At 35.4% G+C, this 19360-nt stretch overlaps 1 protein-coding gene across 9 annotated transcripts in view; it reads left to right on the top strand.

Annotated features, from left to right (window-relative positions):
- Window positions 1-19360, top strand: part of VPS13B (vacuolar protein sorting 13 homolog B) — a 460401-nt gene that overhangs the window by 385864 nt on the left and 55177 nt on the right. For all 9 annotated transcript variants that reach the window (XM_062570474.1, XM_062570471.1, XM_062570467.1 and 6 more), the window contains 2 exons: window positions 12246-12442; window positions 18624-18805. In XM_062570474.1, coding sequence (XP_062426458.1) covers window positions 12246-12442; window positions 18624-18805 — 379 coding nt within the window. The remainder of the gene's footprint in view (window positions 1-12245; window positions 12443-18623; window positions 18806-19360) is intronic.

Here is a 19360-nt window from a genome sequence, read left to right as displayed (position 1 = left end):
GGATGTGTGTCTTTTAAATGTTTTTTTTTATGTACTTTAAAAAATATGGACACAAAATTAGGGAGATGAAGCCTGCTGTTATTGCTCCAAAACAGTTGCTTTAACATTTAGGGCACACTCTCTTGTACAGGCAATTTCTGTAGAAAGAAGACTCTGGAATTGTGCAGATGTTTCTAGATTTGGCTCCATAAGTATTCATACATGAAGACTTAATTAAGGTATGCCTCAGTTTCCCAGTTTAACTGTCAAGTCTGTTCTGTAAAGCAACCAGCTCATAGTTGTAGGGCAGCAGATCTTTCATTTGCTCATCGATACTCTTGCATCTTAGCAGTTACAGTTAGAATTTGCTGCTGGTGGTGAGTCTCTTTCTGATGAATCTGTCCATAAAGTCAGGTTGCCCATTGAGAACTTTGCTTTGTGGCAATCACTGTGCTTCAGAATATGTTTTAAAGTGTTCATGGAAACACTACTTTCTCAGCCCTGTTTCTTCTGGTTGCCTTGGAGATGTAGCATTTTTCTGGCAAGCAAGGAGTAAGCACGACCATTCCCAGTTCCGGACAATAGTTATGGTCGTGCAGGTAATGCCACTATGCCAGTGCAGAAAGAAGAATATATTTCACATTGTAATTAGGGATGGTAATGTGTGTTTCGGAGCTGTCTTGTAAGGCTATATATAACCATGCTTGTACAGTTTCTTGAATCTGTTGAACTGAGAGAAGTGAAGTAAGAGTTGAAGAGGGATAAGTGTTTTTCACCTCTTTATGATTTTTACGGTTTGAAGGAGGGAGTTACAATAAATACATTTTTTTTGCTTTATTGGTTTGATAGTGGCATTCAAATTGTTCAAATACTGGACTAAGGTACATTTAGGCATAGCTACATTTAAGCCTGAAGAAAATACTGGCAAATACTTGCTCTGAGGAGATTAAAACTATACTTCTGCTATACTTCTAGTTACCCAAAGTCTTCCTGTGTTTTCCTGCAGTCTTGAGAATCTCGGATTTGTTTTTGCCTTTGCCTCATATTAGCCTATATTCACTCAGAAGGACGAAGAGGAGTTCTTGATGCACAATACTCTAAGAAGAGTTTACTTTCCTTATTTCATCAGGGCTGTATTTTTATATCACTTATCTTTACCAGGAGCAAGTTTGGCAGCTTGGGGTTGGAAGTAGGGGGAGCAAAGATTGAGGGATCATTTTGTATGCCATGAAGGAAGTTTTCTGCTTTTGGGGGGCAAGCAGGTGAGCGAGACAGACAGGCGACTTCCTGTACAGGTAGAGACCTGCTAGAACTAGTGAAGTTTTTACAGAGGTGCTCAGTGTTCCCATTTCATTGCATAGTTATCTCTCCAAAGAGGGATATCACTGGCATTGCCCTATACTTCAAACAAAAAGCTATGAGTTGTTACTATAGTGTTTATACATATGGCCATGGATTTAAATGGTGGAGAAAAACAGATTTGTCCAATCAAAGTGATTATATAATGTTGTAATACTCCAGATTCTGCGCTCTGTGATTTATTTAAGCTGCATCACCAACACAGACTTAATATTCTTTCTCCTGGGTTGTTATCCGCTGAGAGATACAAGCTGTTAAAGCATACAAGACAAAAGGAAGATAATCTATGGCATTTGTTCATTTCTCCATATGAAGTTAGAATAAAATATCTGCTGGGCCATAACACTGACAGGTTTTTATGTTTGAGGATGTTTCCCTTGTGTACCTGCCAGGATTTCTGTTGCATGCAAGTGTAGTCAGCATTGTAAGAGCTGATGAAAAGATGAATGTGTGTTAAGGTCTCCTTTTTTCTTCTTTATATAGCCTTCTGGTAAATAGAGCACTTTTTCCTGGTTTAGAAAAGTGGTGATTAAATTAACCAGATCTCAAGGTTTACCGGAGAAAATTAGGGAAGTGAGTATAGTTCTGAGCTTGCAAGGGCTTAACTGAGATTTAATAAGGAAAAGACTAGGCAAATAATCCCACTTCAGCAAAATTGCCTCATAGTATTTGCTGAGATGGTGAGATCTCCTTTAAGAGAACATAAAATATTTACAACTTCAAAAGATGAGGATTCAAAAAAATTCTCTGTTGCATTGCATTACATGATTACACTGTTTAAATAAAGCGTTTGTAAACTACAGTCTTGAGTCTGATGTTTTCAACACTGTCAGCCAATAAACAGTCATTTTCTTACACTTTGTGGCTGTTTAAACAGTGGCTGAAGGAAGCATGAGCCTAAGAATGATTGGCATTAGACCTACTGTAAGTCATTACCCCAGGAAATATTTGACATGACAGTCAACAGGAAAAGAATTATGATCAATGTCAAAGGCATTCATTTTTTCTTTTAACAGAGAATACCTCATTTTTGGCTGACTCTGCTTCCTTTTTGCTTTTCGTTCCCTGTTGGGCTCCAACGTTCAGCTGGGCATTTGAGAGTCTGGGAAAAGAGCTTTTTGGGAAACCACAAATTTTGTTCATGTTTGGTTCATTTCTTATATTTCCAAAGCAACAAATATTTTGGAAATCCTGATAATTTGTGTATGACAGGTTAGTGATTTAAGTTCATGATGTTATTAGCTAAGCAAGTTGTAAAGTTCAACCATGCTTATCAATAAACCTGATGGTTTGCATATTTTTGAGTCTGCCGTTACACAGTTTATTGCTTTCAAATAATCAGACTTTTAAAATGTGTGGTAAAATAATTTGTCTAATTGCTATGAATTGGCCAGAAGGCAACTTTGTTTTTTGTCTAGGAATCTACTTTTTAAAACTTATATTTCTTACTAATTCTGTCATTTGAAGTTATTCAAAATTATTGTATTGTATATGTGGATTTTATGATCTTTCTGCTATGTGAAGTGTTGAAACAATTTTGAAATGAAACAACACAGTATAATTATTGAGCATATTTGATCATAAACTAGTACTTTAACAAACACCTTTTATCCTAATGTATTGAATTACTTTCCTGCCAATAAATCCAGTGTTTGCAGACATGTAAAATGAATGCAGGTAATTTATATAAACAACTCTTCTATTTTAGAGGGCTGAAGAGTTGTTTTTAGCCTGAGCCAATTGCACTTCAGATGATCGGCATGTGAGTAAGGCCTGTGATGGTGGGCATAGTTTTGCACGTCTGGTTTTGAATGTTAAGACTCTGACTATGAATGATAAGATAGATATTGTCTTCATTTTCTTTCCAGGAAGGAAGTAGGGGCTAAAGAAGTTGCAGTGTTACACAGGGAGTCTTAAGCAGATGTTGAAACAGAGCCCACTCTCGTTAGGAATTCCAGCTTTACACACTGTTTGTGAACTTCCTAGCCTGAGAGAAGGATTATCTCAGACTTTACTATTTTGTTACTGTATTTTGTGTGTATAATCTTAATTATTTTGCTGTGTGATCTTAGTGTTCACTGCATCAAGATGAGACTGTATCCTTTGGACTGCAGTTTCTGTGCAGTCTGCAGGGAGTTAAGCGTAACTTGTTGGGAATGTTAATGGAAGTTGTCCATAATTTGCCTGTGCATCACCCTGAAATTTACCCTTTGGGGTTAGTGAGCTAGTGAAAATTCTGCTGGGTGCCAAAAGACTGACGAAACCATCAGATTATCTTAATGACAGATTTACACTCTCGTTGCATTCTGTACTTTTCAGATTTTGTAACTCTGATTTATGAAGCTTTGCAAGCCAAAGTTCTTCTAGCTATACACTGATCTTGCAACACTTATTGTAGGAGTCAGGCTTTACTTTGGTGAGAATATGTGGTTAAAATATCCTATATACCAAAAATTATGCAGTACACGGTGGCGGCTACCCTCAATTCCAAAAGTGACCGCATTTCAACAGTGTAGTTCTTATGTTGTTCGTAGATATTGAAACCAAGAAAATGAGATGCCTTAAATAAAATGTGGAATATTCTTCCTATATCAGAAGAGAATGGAGAATATTGCCATAAGTAGATAAGTCCCAAGTCTAAGAGTTTCTATCTATATTAATTTGTTTTGGAAAACCTGCTCCACTATATTATAAAAATAACCAAGACCCTAATAAAATAAGCGAAATGCTGTCGCTTTTGCAATGGGAAAAGTGAGTGATTCATATAGATTCAGTGTCAATGAATGACATCTGTTAGAAAAAAATGGGTTTGACACTTAAGAGTGCATACATTCTCTTGCTTAAAAAAAATCTGCAGAAATCTCCTCACTTAGAGCATACCACTATTCTGTGCTTTCTTAACAAAAGCTGTTAGTGTGTTTAGAGTAATTTTTCCTTAATGAGAAAAAGTCAGTATCTGTGACAGATTACACACCTGCATTCATTCTGAACCTGCTAGCTTGATGAATTGATAAGATAAGTTGGTCACATGTTGTTTTAGAAAAGCAAAGAACATAGTTCCTAATAAAAGAATGCTACATATTTCTTCTAAAAGGTTAAAAAGCATTTCTCAGGGCTCTTAAATTACCATATTCTGATACCAAGGGAAAATAAAACCTGGGCTTAGAGTCTTGTTTGTACTTAGAGGGCTTTCCGGACAGGAAGGCAATCTTGATGCAATTCAGTAAGCCACAATACCAGTGGGGCATTACAGGTGAAAAATTTGCAGCTGTACCCCTCACCACAATGTATTACAACTGTACAGTGGAATATTTCCTGTACAGAAATAGGGCTTGGTTAACTTTGTTTCCCAAGAGTAGATCACATTAAAATGTTATAAAATCATGATTTCCTGCATTTGAATACTTGTGGTTTCTCAACTGGTTCCAATATTACAAAGGGTTTTTTATAGCTTCTATTAGTTGAAGATGTATAGAAGCTTTTTTCCAAAGTCAGCTAAAAGGCAGTTATGTATTTTTTAAAGAGCAGTTTCTTTCAGAAGGCATGAGTTTTCTCTCACATCTCTTTGTTATAATTCAGTATCTAATATTTTATAAAAAGTAGTGCAGATATAACTTTAAATGTTATCAAATAAATATGCTAATAGGAATGACAGCACATAAATAAATTTGTTAAACAGAGATGAAAGAGCTGAGGTATATGTTACTATTCTGTAAACAAAATAATAGTTATTTTCCCTTTTCAGACAAAGAAGTTAGTGTGTGTATGAAAAACAAAAATTAAGTAGATATTGCATATTCAATTTTAAAGTGAATATTTAAAATTGAAATATTTTAGCTTCAGGACAAAATTTGTTAAACAAAATTCAAAGAAAAATAAACTGTGAAGAAATTATATAGGATAATTTTTAAAAACTTTTCCGATTGTAATCTCTGATTATTATTACATTTTGAAAACTAAGAGTGTGCCACAGTGGAATAACTTTTACTGCCCCAAAAATAAGGGTATATGACAGACCCAAATGGGATCAATGTAATGAAAAAAAGCATTACAAAGATTTAGAAGAGAGCGTGAGGTAGTGGGGGGAGAGGCAGCAAGTACTTAGTGCAGCTAAAATGTATTGAATGGTAACAATAATAGTTCTTCACTACGCTTTTACCTCACTGTAAATTTTTTTTATTTGGATCTTCATGAGAAGTGAAAATTGCTAATCTGTGACTATGCCAGGAGAGGTTGTTTTCCACAGTGATGTGATACAGCCTTAGCCTTGAGGAGGTAAAAAATGTTATCCAACTACGATTGGGTTTGTAGAGTGATTTCACAGTGTCGATTGCACGAGAGGATAAATAGGCATGTGTAGGTTGAAGCATTCTACAGTTTTTCAAAATGACTAATGAAGTAGTTGCAGTAATCAGATTAGATTGTGTGTGTGGTGCAGACATTAAGAAGTTTTTATGTCCATATAACATTAATTTTCTTTTGAGCTTATTTTCTACATAATACAGTTTGGTGCAGTTTTTTCTCCCTATCTTTAAACAAATCATGGTTCAAAGTTGAAATTAAAACTAAAGTTCTTGGTTGTTATTGCCAAGAATTTTCCCCTTATAAAAATATGGATAAGGATTTTTATTTTCTACTACTGCTACTTATGTTTACCTAAAGGGAGAATTGTATTTTTAAGACAGTTGGCCATAAAACAGAAAAATATCCTAATACCAGAATAGCTTTATTATGGAGCAATCAGTTTATTCATGCTCAGGAAGCTGGAGTTAAAATCTCAGCATGGGTTGGCGTCTGACACAAAGTACAAGTTTATATTGTATTCTGCCTCTCATTCACTTAGGTGGCCCTACTCAGAGAAGATAAAACACACACACGCTTCCTGTCTTCTGTATGCATTTTCTTGTACAGTAGTTGTTTCTGGAACAAGAATAATTTCATTTCCAAGAGGAAGCGCCCACCATGTGAGGGACTGAGATTCAAGAAATGAACATTTATTCTGTAGAAGCCTTTTTTCTCACAAAAACTAAAACAAAACATAAAAAGGAATCATCACTGAAAGCAAGAGTAAGCATATTCTTCTGTAATCCAATTATAAATATCTCTTTCTCAGCTGAACAAGATATGTTTTTCAGCCTAAGAGTTTTGCATGCATATATGTAAGGATCCATTTTGTACATTTAGCTAAAAAACTCTATAAGTGATGAAGCAATAATACTTCTCATGTATATATCCTTCATTCAGCAGCCTTAAAAAAGGATTCAGCTGACTGTAGTTTTTTCCTAGACATAGAAAAAGTGTCTGTGGAAAAGACGTGGTAAGTTAAGAAATTGTGACATTTTAATTTTCTCTGTTGTAAATGGCAAGGATGTTTATGTCTGAGACTTGTTAGCATCATGACAATATTTATAATGGATCATTTATGGCAATGTGACAGCATGTGGAAGTTCACTGGTGCTGGTCCTCTTTTCAGCTATTACAAACATGTCTAGTTATTATTGGTGTGCACTGAAAGCTTTTAAAGTCCAAATTAACAAAGTAGTCTGAAGTAGGGAGGATATCATCAGATCACAGGAAAATCCAGAAGCATGTAAATGTTGTGACCATAAAAGCCTTTTATAAAGCACACATGGATCGAAAATGATTTCTTTCCCATCTTGTCCTATTATTACACATAACTTTAAGTGAGGAACACTTAAGGAACAGCCGTATGGTCAGTAGGGTGTACAGCACATGGATAAAAATACTAATATGTAACATAATGTTAACAGATTCTGGAGCAATTCTTGAACTCTAATTTCCTCATAGGAAATAAATGATTCTAGTACAGACATTGTATGATACAATATATATGATTGCAGTGCATTAATGGAAATACTTTATGTTGGTTATTAGTAGTGTCTTGCTGATAGATTAACAGATGTTCGGGGAATGACTTGAAGAATGCAGGTTTGAAAGTTTTTGTTTTGTGGTTTTTTTTTTTTATGAGATGTATGTGATTTAAATTTCAGATCTGCTCAAACTGAGCCAGATTCTATTTGTAGAGTCAATATATGTTCACAGAAGTGATTTCCTGTAGTGTCTATGTAAGTGTAGTATGTATGAAGATTTTTTTTTCTTAAACTTACAGTTGACTGATGAGAGAGATTCATGGAGAATAGACATGCATGCTCATAAAAGTCGGTTTCAGCAGAGTTTTTTCTTTCTGTACTTGCAGGGGACAGAACTGTAACTGTCAGGCAGAGACAACTGCTTTGGTTATTCCTAACAGAATTTATTAATACATCATTTTTATTCTTAATCTGAGCAGTGCCACCCAGTTTTCAGACCTCTTATGTCTGCAGTCTACAGAGGTAAAGAGAAAAAGGAGGACCTTCCAAACACTGTAACTTCTTTGTTTAAAATTTCTTTATTTTTTAACAGTTTTTATTGTAAGTACATAGACCTCACGCTGATTCCATGTAGCTGTTCACTTCTGCTTTAGATACCTGTTGTTAATGCTGCTGAAAAGAGAATTTGACAGATGCTTTGCTCCCTATTGCCATAATCCTTCTTCTAAGAGTGTAGCATAGTATGTGGTTTTCTTGCAAAACTGAATTTGGAGATTCTTGGTTAAGTCTGAGCCTATATTTAAATAGCAGTTTTATGCACATGTTAATTGAAATAGACTGTACAGTACTGCATTTTAAGGATAATAGAATCACTGCAATTAAAACTTTTTGAGAGCTAGGAAAGAAGACAAAGTTATGGAGAAGTGTCAGTTGAAGAAGTGTGCTTGTTGCTTAGCAAAGAAGTTTGTGGTTAGAAGTGCTGCTGAAATGTTTAGTTTTATAGAGGCGGCCCTAGTGGTCGCATTTTCTAAGAGGGAGCAATTATTTGAATTACAGCTTAGGTTTTATTCAAGTATTTTAATGTAAAAACTATACTTAATTCTACAGATGGGGAATTTTCTCTTGCAGCTAATTCACTTATTCCCACTGCCTATGACTCAGTTTGGGGGTTATAGCCTTTTTCCAAGGTTTCACAACTATTATTTTTGGCAGTTGATACTGTCCAGAGCCACCATCTTTCCTTGAATTTATCCAAATCAGGCATTAGTAATAAACCCCCTAGAACAAATAAAGCTAGATATTTAGGAATCAAAGATTCTAGATCAGTTAAGTCTGTTGCAAGCTTCAAACCAGCTAGCTTAGAGTTTGGACAGTGCCAAAAAACATGGGCTTTTGCTAGTAGAGGTGATCACGTAAACTGCATTTTTGATGTTTTAGCTCTAATGTGTAAAGGACGCCTTGAAATATATTGCATCTTGCTCTGGTGCACTTCTTAATATATCTCAACACAGTGAGGAAAATTTTCCTTATAAAAAATAAATAGGAATAATCTTTTAAACTTACTTATCAGCCTGCTTTAATTGGTAGGTGGTATGTTCCTCCTGGATACTCATACAGCTGAGTCCAGTTGTTGTTCATGTACTGTCTCAAATTCTTTACAATTTGCTTAGGAAGTGACTAATCATGAAGGGTCCCCAAAAAAAGAAATGCACTGTGTTAGGTTCTACCAGAGCCTGAAGAGACACTGTTAATTCTCTGTGCCTTGGTGATTTGGTTATTTTACTTTACCGTGAAGTTATACATGCACATATTTTTGATATCTTTTTCTCAGGATCGCCCACCTACTGAATACCTGCATTTCTTTTATATGATTAAACAATATATATATGAAATCTATTCTGGATTCTTTTCAGATTCTCTAGCTTTCGTCTTTGTTGTTTTCAATTTCTCTCTGTTACTTTTCTCTAGCCTTGTGGATAGGTGTAAGTGTTCCAGACTGTGGTGCAATTTGTGAAATTCTCTTATTGTGCTCTTTAACTTGTTCTTCCAGCTCATTAATCTTAGTGGAAATAGAATTTATTATCTTGCTTAGCTACTTTTAAAATGACTTTCTGGTCCAATTTTGTGAGATTGTCTCTACAGAGACATTATTTTCCTTCCATGTTGAAAAAAAAATGCTTTATTGTGAGATACAATCTAAAAAAACCCAAGAATCCTAAATAATACCTTTAAAAGCATACCTTTTAAAGGCACTGACAAAAAAAATGATAAATGATAATAATAATGCTAAGGATATATAAAAGATAAACATTGATATGCAGTGGGAAACACAATGCCACACTCAGTATTCAAAAATATTGATCAGACTCCTAAAAAATCTCAAGAATATTTTAAAGACTGAAATTTAGAAATATGCAGTAATGTTTACATTTTGAATTCCATTTGCTGTTTGAGTGCATGTCGTAATTTCAGAAGTACTTGTGCAACCATGAAAGGCTGCAGTTTTTTTAGAAATGATGCAGACCAGTATGCAATGATAAATCGCATGATTTATCAACACTGGGGACTGAGGAGCATTAAAGAAAGAAGTGAATGAGTGTGAATGACTCCGCAACGTAGCGTGAAATACAGCAGGCGATGGAAGTTGCTGTTTAAATGTCTGTAATGAACACAGGGAAATTTCCCTGTGTTAACCTTACAGAGATACTGTAGTTCTGCGCGTTTGTCAACAGACATTAAAAGCTAAAGGAATTCAACGCTGAGAAGTTCTTGCAAAATCTGTGTGTGCTGAATTACCGAAACAGTCTTAATCCAACTCCATAGTGCCACTAAGAACAAAAAGAAATACAGCGTGACCTTGAAACATGGCTACAAACACGGTTAAGTACTGTTCCGTGACAGCGTTGTTGCTGCAGAGTGCCACTGTGAAGTTAGGAGCACAGGACCAAGCACGTTCCTGGGTCACCAAGCCCAGCATCCTCCCAGCTGGTTGCTGGGATGCTGGTTGCTGTCTCCGTTGTACTAATGAATGAAGGTTCCTCCTAAAACCAGTTCTCCTGGCTCCTGCTGCCGGGCTTGAGAAGGCTGCCCTAGAGCCTCCCTCTCTTCTGGTTTCTAGCCTTACGTTTTTATTCACAGAGTAACTCAGCTTTGATGCAGTTTTGATAGCCCTCTTCGACTATCTCCTGTTTATGTCCTGAGGTGTCTAGATAGAGCAGTCATGTTCCTTTGCAGCTCTTTGCTTCATTTAGTCCTCTCAACTCTGCATTGATTCCAGTGTGAATTAATACGTTTAACGTGGATAATCAGAAACGCATGCGACGTTCCAGGTGAGGCCCCACCGTGTCTTACACAGGTCGGTGTTTGTCCATCTCTTTGGGAATTATCTCACCTGATGTCTCTCAGGATCACGTTTGCTTTCTGAGGCATTGTCATCCTGTCTTATAATTTTCCAGTAGACACTGGCATGTTTCCCTTCACTGTTTTCAAATGAATATGCAGCTTATGACCAGATGTCTTGCTGTCTTTACAAATATGACTTGCACTCTTCAATGTTAAATCGATTCCAGTCTCTTTGACTCCCGCCTTCAAAAGTGTGTAGGCCTTCCTGCTTGATATTCCTATCTTCCTGTACGTTATAGATGTTACTGGCATCAGAGTGTTTTGCTTGCAGTTATCAGATACCTTTTTTCCCTCCTGACCTTAAAAATAGTCACTGTGGTTGCTCTCCTCAGTCTTCGGGTATCACTCGGACTTGGCAGATGCAGTAAAAATCTATGTTTCAGGCTCTATGGTTCCACATGTTAGTTCTTTCACAGATCTTTGGTGGAGATTATTTATGTTCCTCTGCCCTCCTCAACTTGATCGACTGAGATCCTTGAATTTTACTTCTTAACCTTCATTCCTGATAATTAATCATCCTGCCTTTGCCTCCATGTGCAGTATAGCGCTTACTGAGTAACAAGGGAAAAATTTGAAAAGTTCATAGAGCCTTTTTTTTTAAGCTGTATCTATATTTACTTACGTCTCTACCACATTCCTACCTTTTTCCTTGTTATTTGTGTATACACGCACACACTCATAAAAACAGGATTAGCACATACACGTGAACACATGAATTTTTTACTATTTTTTTCTGTCGACTTGATTTTTAATAATTATCAAGTATGTATGAGTACCATAGCTGTGGATTTCTGTGCTTAACTATGAAATTTTCATATCTTACTGAGCTTGCATTTATTTTAGTTTCATACTGTCATTCACTTTCATGCTATAATGATAAGAGAAGGCATAAGACACATTCCTTTAAAATCTATGTTTTTCTTAGAAATTTTTTCTATATGGTTTAGAAATATCTCTAATGGCATTCTCCCCTGTTCAGTGGTGTATCCAGGCATATTCGAAGTGGGTTATTTACAAACTTAACTTTAGGCATGTGATTAAACTGCAGCTACTATGTATTCATTTGATTTTAGATTTTTAAACCACACATTGTCTAGATAGATAGCATATTGCATGAAAGAAGAGGTCATGTGATTACAAGTACTTTGTAATTTGTCCCAAGATTTTTGTGTGTGTGTTGGCCATCCACATGCCCATTGTCATTTTTCCTCTGAATCTTTAAATTATTTTAATAAGGGAATTAATAAGTGGGTATTTAATAAGTAGATATTTTGTTATGTAATAAAATTAAATGTACTAGTTCAAACAAAAATATTTTATGGTGATTAAAATGTACTTGATACCAGACTGTAATGACATCTGATGGGATTTGTGACTGCATAATATAAATAATGATTAGCTGCATTGTCTTTGGTATTTCTGGGTACTATGGAACACAAAGCTATTTCTGTACCTAGTAAGAGCAACTTCAAAGTAATATACTGCAATGAAATTCTAAAAACCATTTAAGTGGAGACAGCACAGAACGCGTATGAGTGAAATTCTGATTTTCCGTATGACAACTTACTTTTATTTAGTTTAGTTAGTTAGTTCTACACTTTTAATGTGTACAGTAAATCTCATTATATTTGTGGGGAAACATAAAGTAATTCTGACATCTCCTTTTCATCTCAGATTCCTTGCAGCTTGGAGTACTGGGATGAGCTTCAGAAATCATTTGTTGCATTCCGGGAATTCAGTCTATCAGAAAGCAAAGTCTGTGAACTACAGCTGCCCAGTATCAACCTTGTGAGTGATCAGAAAGAGCTCATAGCCTCAGATCTTTGGAGGATTGTCCTGAACAGCAGTCAGAACGTGCCTGACGACCAAAGGTAATTTTGAAAGGAGGAGAGAAGAACAGTAATCTAATGCTACACTCTTGAGAGATCTTATTCAGGATACTTAGGAAATAAGATATTGTTTTCATATATGGTAAGAGTAGCTGGTCTTAAATGAAGTTCAGATTGTAGTTGACCTTCACACAAGTGTATGGCATGTGGGCAAAAAGAGCTCTCTCTTAGATTTATATGGATGCTGGTAGCATCATATTCATCAAACTTTCTGAACACAAGGATTTCTGAAAGATGAAGGGAACAAGTTAGACCATGGCCTGAACCTCATACCTGCCAAGACAGTAAGCTTGGTTAATTAATAGAAGGAGGCTGAGGCACAACCTAGTCTATAAATTAATAGTAAACATTCTTCTTCCATGCACCCTCCCAATGCATAAGCTTTATTGTGCCTTCAGCGCAAGCCAGTGACCAAAATAAGCCAAGCATGTATTTTAAATGTGTTTATTAAACAAAATTCTACTTCTTTAGGAGCACTAGATTATTTTTCACACAGTTTGCTTACCATATTAACAGTAAAAATATTAAATCAATGTTTTTAAAAACAGAGGTTTTAGATTTAATTTTTTAAACAGTTTTTCATTATGTTTACAGCTGGAAGCTTCATAAATGATGTACACTGACAAATTCACTGACTTGCGCTGATTAGATTTTGTTTAATATTTAGAGTTTGAAGAAATGAGTACAAAGTTTCTGCACAAAAAACAGTGGAATTGCCATTGAAGACCTTCTTAACCTTTTATAGTTACAGCAGAAAACCCAGAATGACCTTGTTAGATCATTGGCATTTGCTGATTGTTCTTGCCTGTATATGAACACATGTTTGAATGGATATGTTCCATCCACATATATGTACATGAAGCTACAGAATTCAGAGAAATTAGGAAATAAGACCAGGGATAACAAAATCAATGAAGAAAATTAAACATCTGGTTTCCATTAATAGTATCAGGTTGGAAAAGATTTCTTGATGCTAATTGTGAAAGAATGCATTTTCATCATTGAGAAGTTAAGTGTTTTAGACAAGGTTAATTCCTCTGAATGTGGGACCTTGGCAAAATTACCTTCCTGGTCAGCTTAACACCACAGAAATGTGAACTCGGTGGGAACTGAAAATGAAGTAGTGAAATGTAGTAGATTGTTTTTCATCGAGGCATTTGACACTATAATCATGTTTACTATTTTCTGCTCAAATAGAGTTCACTATATGTAATGTTTCGTACAGGGAACTGTAATACAGAGGCTAAGGAGTAGTAATCATTAAGAACAAAGGTAGGATTAAAATGAAATACGAGTAATTTTAAAATGTAATGAAGCAGTTTGGACTGTGATTAACATCAGAAACATTTTATAGCAAACCACAAATTCATCTGCCTAGAAGGTCTAAATTCTGAGTTTTCAGCTGGGAGGCTGCAGGCCTGCTGCTGAATGGTGAACATCCTCAGAGGTATCCAGGTGTCAAGATTTAACTGGGTAAAAAGTATCTGAATGACCTTGAGGTACTAGGAGACTCCGAGGAGGACAATCATAGTGTCCACAGCAGTGAAATTAGACGTAGTATGTCCTCCAGATTTGTGTGTCTATTTAAAAAATTGCAACTAAAAAAGCAGGAATTACCAAAATATTAGCAGCTTTTAGGATAGGGATATCAGGAAGAAAAAAAGCAGTAAAGAACAAGTGCTGTGTTCCTGAAGCGTCATTTGAAAATCAATGAACAAAAGAAAGAGGGAAGTTGAGGGAAGCTTTACTGAAGCTGAAGCCTTGTCTTCCATCAAATGAACATATTGCATTCAGTATGGATATTTTGTTGTGCCCAAGCACCCTAAAGTACTGTAACCTACTTGACCAAAAAAACACCCACTTTTTTTTTTTTTTTTTTTTTTTTGAGAGAGAGTTTCCTCCATTCCTGTAAATACCCACTGCTATAGGCTTGTTCCTCAAGCAGGAACGCTTAACATAAGGTCTTTGAGAGCTATGAGGACTCGATAGAGCTGCACTTCAAGCCAGGATCTGGTGTTAAACCAAGGAACTTCAGGGCCGAGAGGTCTGGGAGTCCGAATGAGAAGGGAAGACTGTATAAAGGTTGCTGGCTATGTTCTCCTGGAGACTTACGACAATTGGACATTAGTTACAGGCTGGGACTGTATGTGATTGATTAGCAATTTTAGTTCACTGTTGAAGTATAAAAATTCTTAGTCTTGTTGAAGTTTGTTTCCTTTGTTTGATCTTATATTTTGGTCAGATTCTGACAGCTGTCATGTGCAAGCAGACGGTGCTCAATGATAATACTTTTTTCTTCATATTCTGCAGGAGGGTTTTATAACTTCCATGATATGCTAATTATTAATACTAGAGAGCTGATACCTTGTCTTTTAAGTACTTTATTGCTGATTCCAGGAAAACAACCTGATGTGTGAGAAGATGTGCATCCAACTGATATGTTGAGTAATAGCTGACAAGCTACAGCAATATCAACCACAATGACTATAAGAATATTCAAAGATATTATGATCGAAATCCTGTGATATGCAAACTTTTTTTGAGATTGGTCAAGAAGCAATCAGAATTATAAAAATCATGGCGCTATCTGGTTTTGGACATAATATGTATGTATATATGCGTAGATCATTTATTTCAGACCATTCAGACCATTTCTCAGTGAATGAATAAGGTTTGAGTGGGCATTCATGAATGAACAAATATGAAGTCCTAAGTTAAATAATTCAGTATCCCTTTGAGGATTTAATATAGCAGCTACGGAAAGAATCATATATGGCAAAATCACTGTTCATGGAAAACCTTAAAGTAGAGTGTTAGAAGAAAATTACTTGATCATAGAATAAATTATTTTTATAGGTTAAATGTCCATTTTGCAGGATTAGCAAATTGTAATCAAAATGGCTTTAATTTAGGGCTGTGTTTGGCTGATGGGACACTAAAATCTCTCCCCACTTTGGTAGGGAAGGGCTTACTGTTTTTTGTTTAAATGGGTTGCATTACATATATTCATGCATCTCTTGTGTTATGTAAACAGCATTTTTATAATTACTGACATAAGAATGTGAAATAATTATACAAAATGCCTTAAAAGAAACATCTTCAAATGTGGCAAAATGTAAAACTAGTACAAAAACATTTGAATAAGCGTTAAATTGCTACTTTAAAAAAAATAAAGTGAGAAAACATGATCACATTTATTGCTAATTGTTTTAGCTCTTATTCAAAGTGTTAATGTCCTGGATTTTGACATCTAATGATTTGGATGCAGACCAGTATTTAAATGATAAATTAGAAGAGTTAAGTGGTCTCATTCTGCTTCCCAGTGGATGTTTTCCCATGTCGAAATTTCATCACAAATGGCAGTTTTGATTTAAATATTCCACTCTTAGAATAACAAGAATAATGCAGGTCACTGTTAAGTCATTGTTCCCAGTTGACACATATTTAGTCTGAACCGCTTTGCATAATGTGAATTTATCATATTTTGTAATATATAATGACTTACCGTGTAGGTACTTTCCATTTCAAAAATTCTTGTCCTTCATGGGATTAAAAGAAAAAAAAAAAAAAAAAAAAGTATTATTTAAGTCAGTTCTGTTGGTATTTAGAATTTCCTCTGGTTTTACTGCACCCTTTCCTCAGTATATTGTGCCAAACACAAAACAGTAAGTTCCTTTTCTCCTCAGCTGAAAAGTTGCACATGGTCCCCACTTAATTAGTAGCTCTCGAACAGCCAAAAGAATATAGGGTTTTTGTGCTATCATAACCATTTCATGTACGAACTTTGATTTTGCAATCAGATCTACTTTTGTGATATCAATGCTTCAGCTTTTGTTCACCAACACTTAATAGACTGTTTCCTGAACTTTCAGATAACACTGCTTTATTTTCTGTTTGTGTATGACACATAAGGAAGGACTGTGCATTTGCCTTTTGTGTTCTACAGAAGGTAAAAGGGGAAAATAGTTGTGGTAATTAAATAAAAAATTATTCACTCAATATTATGATCTCATATTACAGTTCTTTCTTAAATGTGATACTGTAGTAATTTGGATGCTGCTACAAAGTCACTCTTAGCATTGGTATATTTTATATTGTGACAGGTTGTTATTTTCATAACAACACTGGGACTGTAATTCCAGGTACGGTTTCCATGTGGAAAAGAAATCAAACGTACCTTTTCACAGATAAAATAATAATACCTCCACAAAATCTGTGCAGATCAGAAAACAGTAAGGAAAAGATCCCCATTGTATTTCCCTTCTCATGATTAATTTCAGATTAAGGCTCAAATTTCAGAAATAAGAGCCCATCCTTTTTAGTGCAGTGAGTCTTATAGCTGTTCCTACAAATTGAAACCTAATTCAGGATATCAAAGTGTGATTTTTTGTTTTTAATGCTTCATAGTTTGGTTAACTTTTGCTTTCACTCCCTTTTTTCTGTTTTCATTGTATACATCTCTGCACTTCTGTTTCTAATCAAAACATAAAGAGCTAAAATTGTCACAATTTTGTAAGTTATCCTCAGGGAACTAACCAGTTTCACAGACTCAAAAGTAGTTACTGGTCCAAATCAACATTTGAATTTTGGTGGTTACTGGAAACAGCTCCAAGCTATGTTCTAGGAAACTGAGGAACATCCTGGACAGAACCAAGAAAAGCATCTCATTTTCTGACTCTAGTCCAGTCTCATATACTTTTTAACATGTGAACACAAAGAATAATTTTATTTCCAAAGATGCCAGTTCACCAAATACCAATGACACTGTTTTTGAAATGTGAACAGGCAATTTGACGAGGTTGAAGAAATATAGAAAAGCAACTAAAAAATGCTATCAAGGGGTCTGTCTTTCATCCTTCACCAAGCTACTCCATGCTTTATATCCTGTCCTGATGTTTTGATAATTAGCTTATCTTCAGTTGAGTTTTACTGCTACACAAGTAATTTAATTTATGTCCACAAATTTAAAGTGGGATTTAAGCTCTATAAATAAATATCATACTAGTTAGTTATAGTAACACACAATAATACTGATGTATATACCCGTTCATAGAATTTCACACATTTGCAGCTGTACATTTTGAACAACTCTGTATCTGTACATGATTTTCCAAACTTACACATGCAAGGATGAAAAATTTGGCCTTAAAATCATAAAATGTTGATCTGAAAGGCAACGTTTGAATTTAAACTGGTACTTGAATTTAAAATGTCTTTAAAATATAAATCCAAATCTGTTTGCAGTTCATTAAAGAGATCATTTATTTTCTGAAAAAGTGATAGGTAGGCCTTACTTAGCCCTGATTTAAATTTTGTTTTCGGGAAAAAAAGCTATATTTGACTATGGGCAAGACTTAGTTTTCAGGTCTTAAGTCAAGCCTATGCTTTTAAACTGAAATTCTTTAGTGCCAAATTGCTAAGGAGTGAGAATGAGAAACATTAATGATAGATTTGGCTTAATTTAGAAAGTTTATTTGTACTTCAATGGTGTCATAGCAACCTATAGGATTGTGATGTAGTGTTAGTTTCTCTCAAGAGACTGAAAGATAATGCTTGGAAATATTCATGGGGTCAGGAATGCTGCTAGGAAAAAAAATCAGTGGGGTGGCATTTTAAGTGTATAGTTACTATGCTGTAATATGTGTTAGTAAAAGGCTCCAGGCTGAGCTTATAACACTACAGAAATTTTTCTTAAATGATGACTGTAGAATGAGAAGGACAGAGGAAAAACAGCTGGTAGCAACAGGGTTTGAGAATAGGATGGTTGTGAGTTGGTTTCCTTAAAATGAAAAAATCATTTTCTTGACAAAATTAGCTTTCAGATCAATCTTATAGCTTTAATAACGGTAGTGGAGTTTTTTTAGCTGTATCAATAGCTAAATATAACAGATATTTATTTTTTTCATTTTCTCTAAGCCTGCTTTGATTTTTTGGTTCTGGTGTTTCAGTTAGCAAACTAGAAGTGCACTGTGATAAAAGCAGTCAGATTGCAATCTGTTCTGCTTGGGAAAAAATATGTATGGTAACATTAACAGTTAAACGTAGAATAAAACAATGACATTGGCTGTATCAGAAAACCAACATGGCACGAGGTCACATCCTACTGTAAAGTGATAAAATCCTGGAACTGCTGAACTACCGCTTCCTTATCTATCTTCCACAGCTCAGAAAGTGAATCTGGCTCACAAAGTGCATGCGATCAGCTTGTAACTCCTACAGCATTAGCAGCCTGTACCAGGGTTGACTCCTGTTTTACTCCTTGGTTTGTGCCGTCACTTAGCATGTTGGTCCGGTTTACTTATTTGGAAGTCCATCTCTGCCATCATCTTGATCAACTAGGAGCAGGTATGTATTGCTTTGTGTAGAATAATAAAAGCAAATGGTTCCTTTGTACTACTAGATTGTTAGTTTGCTACCTGTAGTTCCCATTTCTTCATTCAAACAGCCATTCCTGAAATAAGTGATTACCCAGAGCCACCACTGGTACAGACTTCAGGGTAAAACTGTTCTGTGTAGCCAGAGCATACATATGAAAAGCGAGGTGGCTGGCTGATCAGCCCCCCTTCCTCCCTCGGGAATGGGTAACTGTAGAAGCAGTTCAGTTTCCTTAGTCTGATTACTGATAGCAGGTGCCACTTGATTTTTGAGCCATCCTAGTAAATGAGTCAGTCTTTCAAATTTTCCAACGTATTAACAGTACTATTAAAATATTTGAAGATTTTGTAACTCCCTTAGTAAGAATGCCTTGGAAGAGCTCTGAGAACTGCAGATTTAACTGTTATTTCAATTGTGATCACTTCTGGAGCTACATCTGTTTTTGTTCAGTACTCTCTGTCATTGCATTAATGGCAAAATCATTCCAAGAGATCTTTAAATTATTGTCCAATTTTCAAATGCCCA

This window comes from Rhea pennata, chromosome 2 (assembly GCF_028389875.1).
Source record: "Rhea pennata isolate bPtePen1 chromosome 2, bPtePen1.pri, whole genome shotgun sequence".
Lineage (NCBI taxonomy): Eukaryota > Metazoa > Chordata > Aves > Rheiformes > Rheidae > Rhea > Rhea pennata.
The sequence above is the reverse complement of the archived record's forward strand: the minus strand, read 5'-3'. Positions and strand labels throughout refer to the sequence as shown.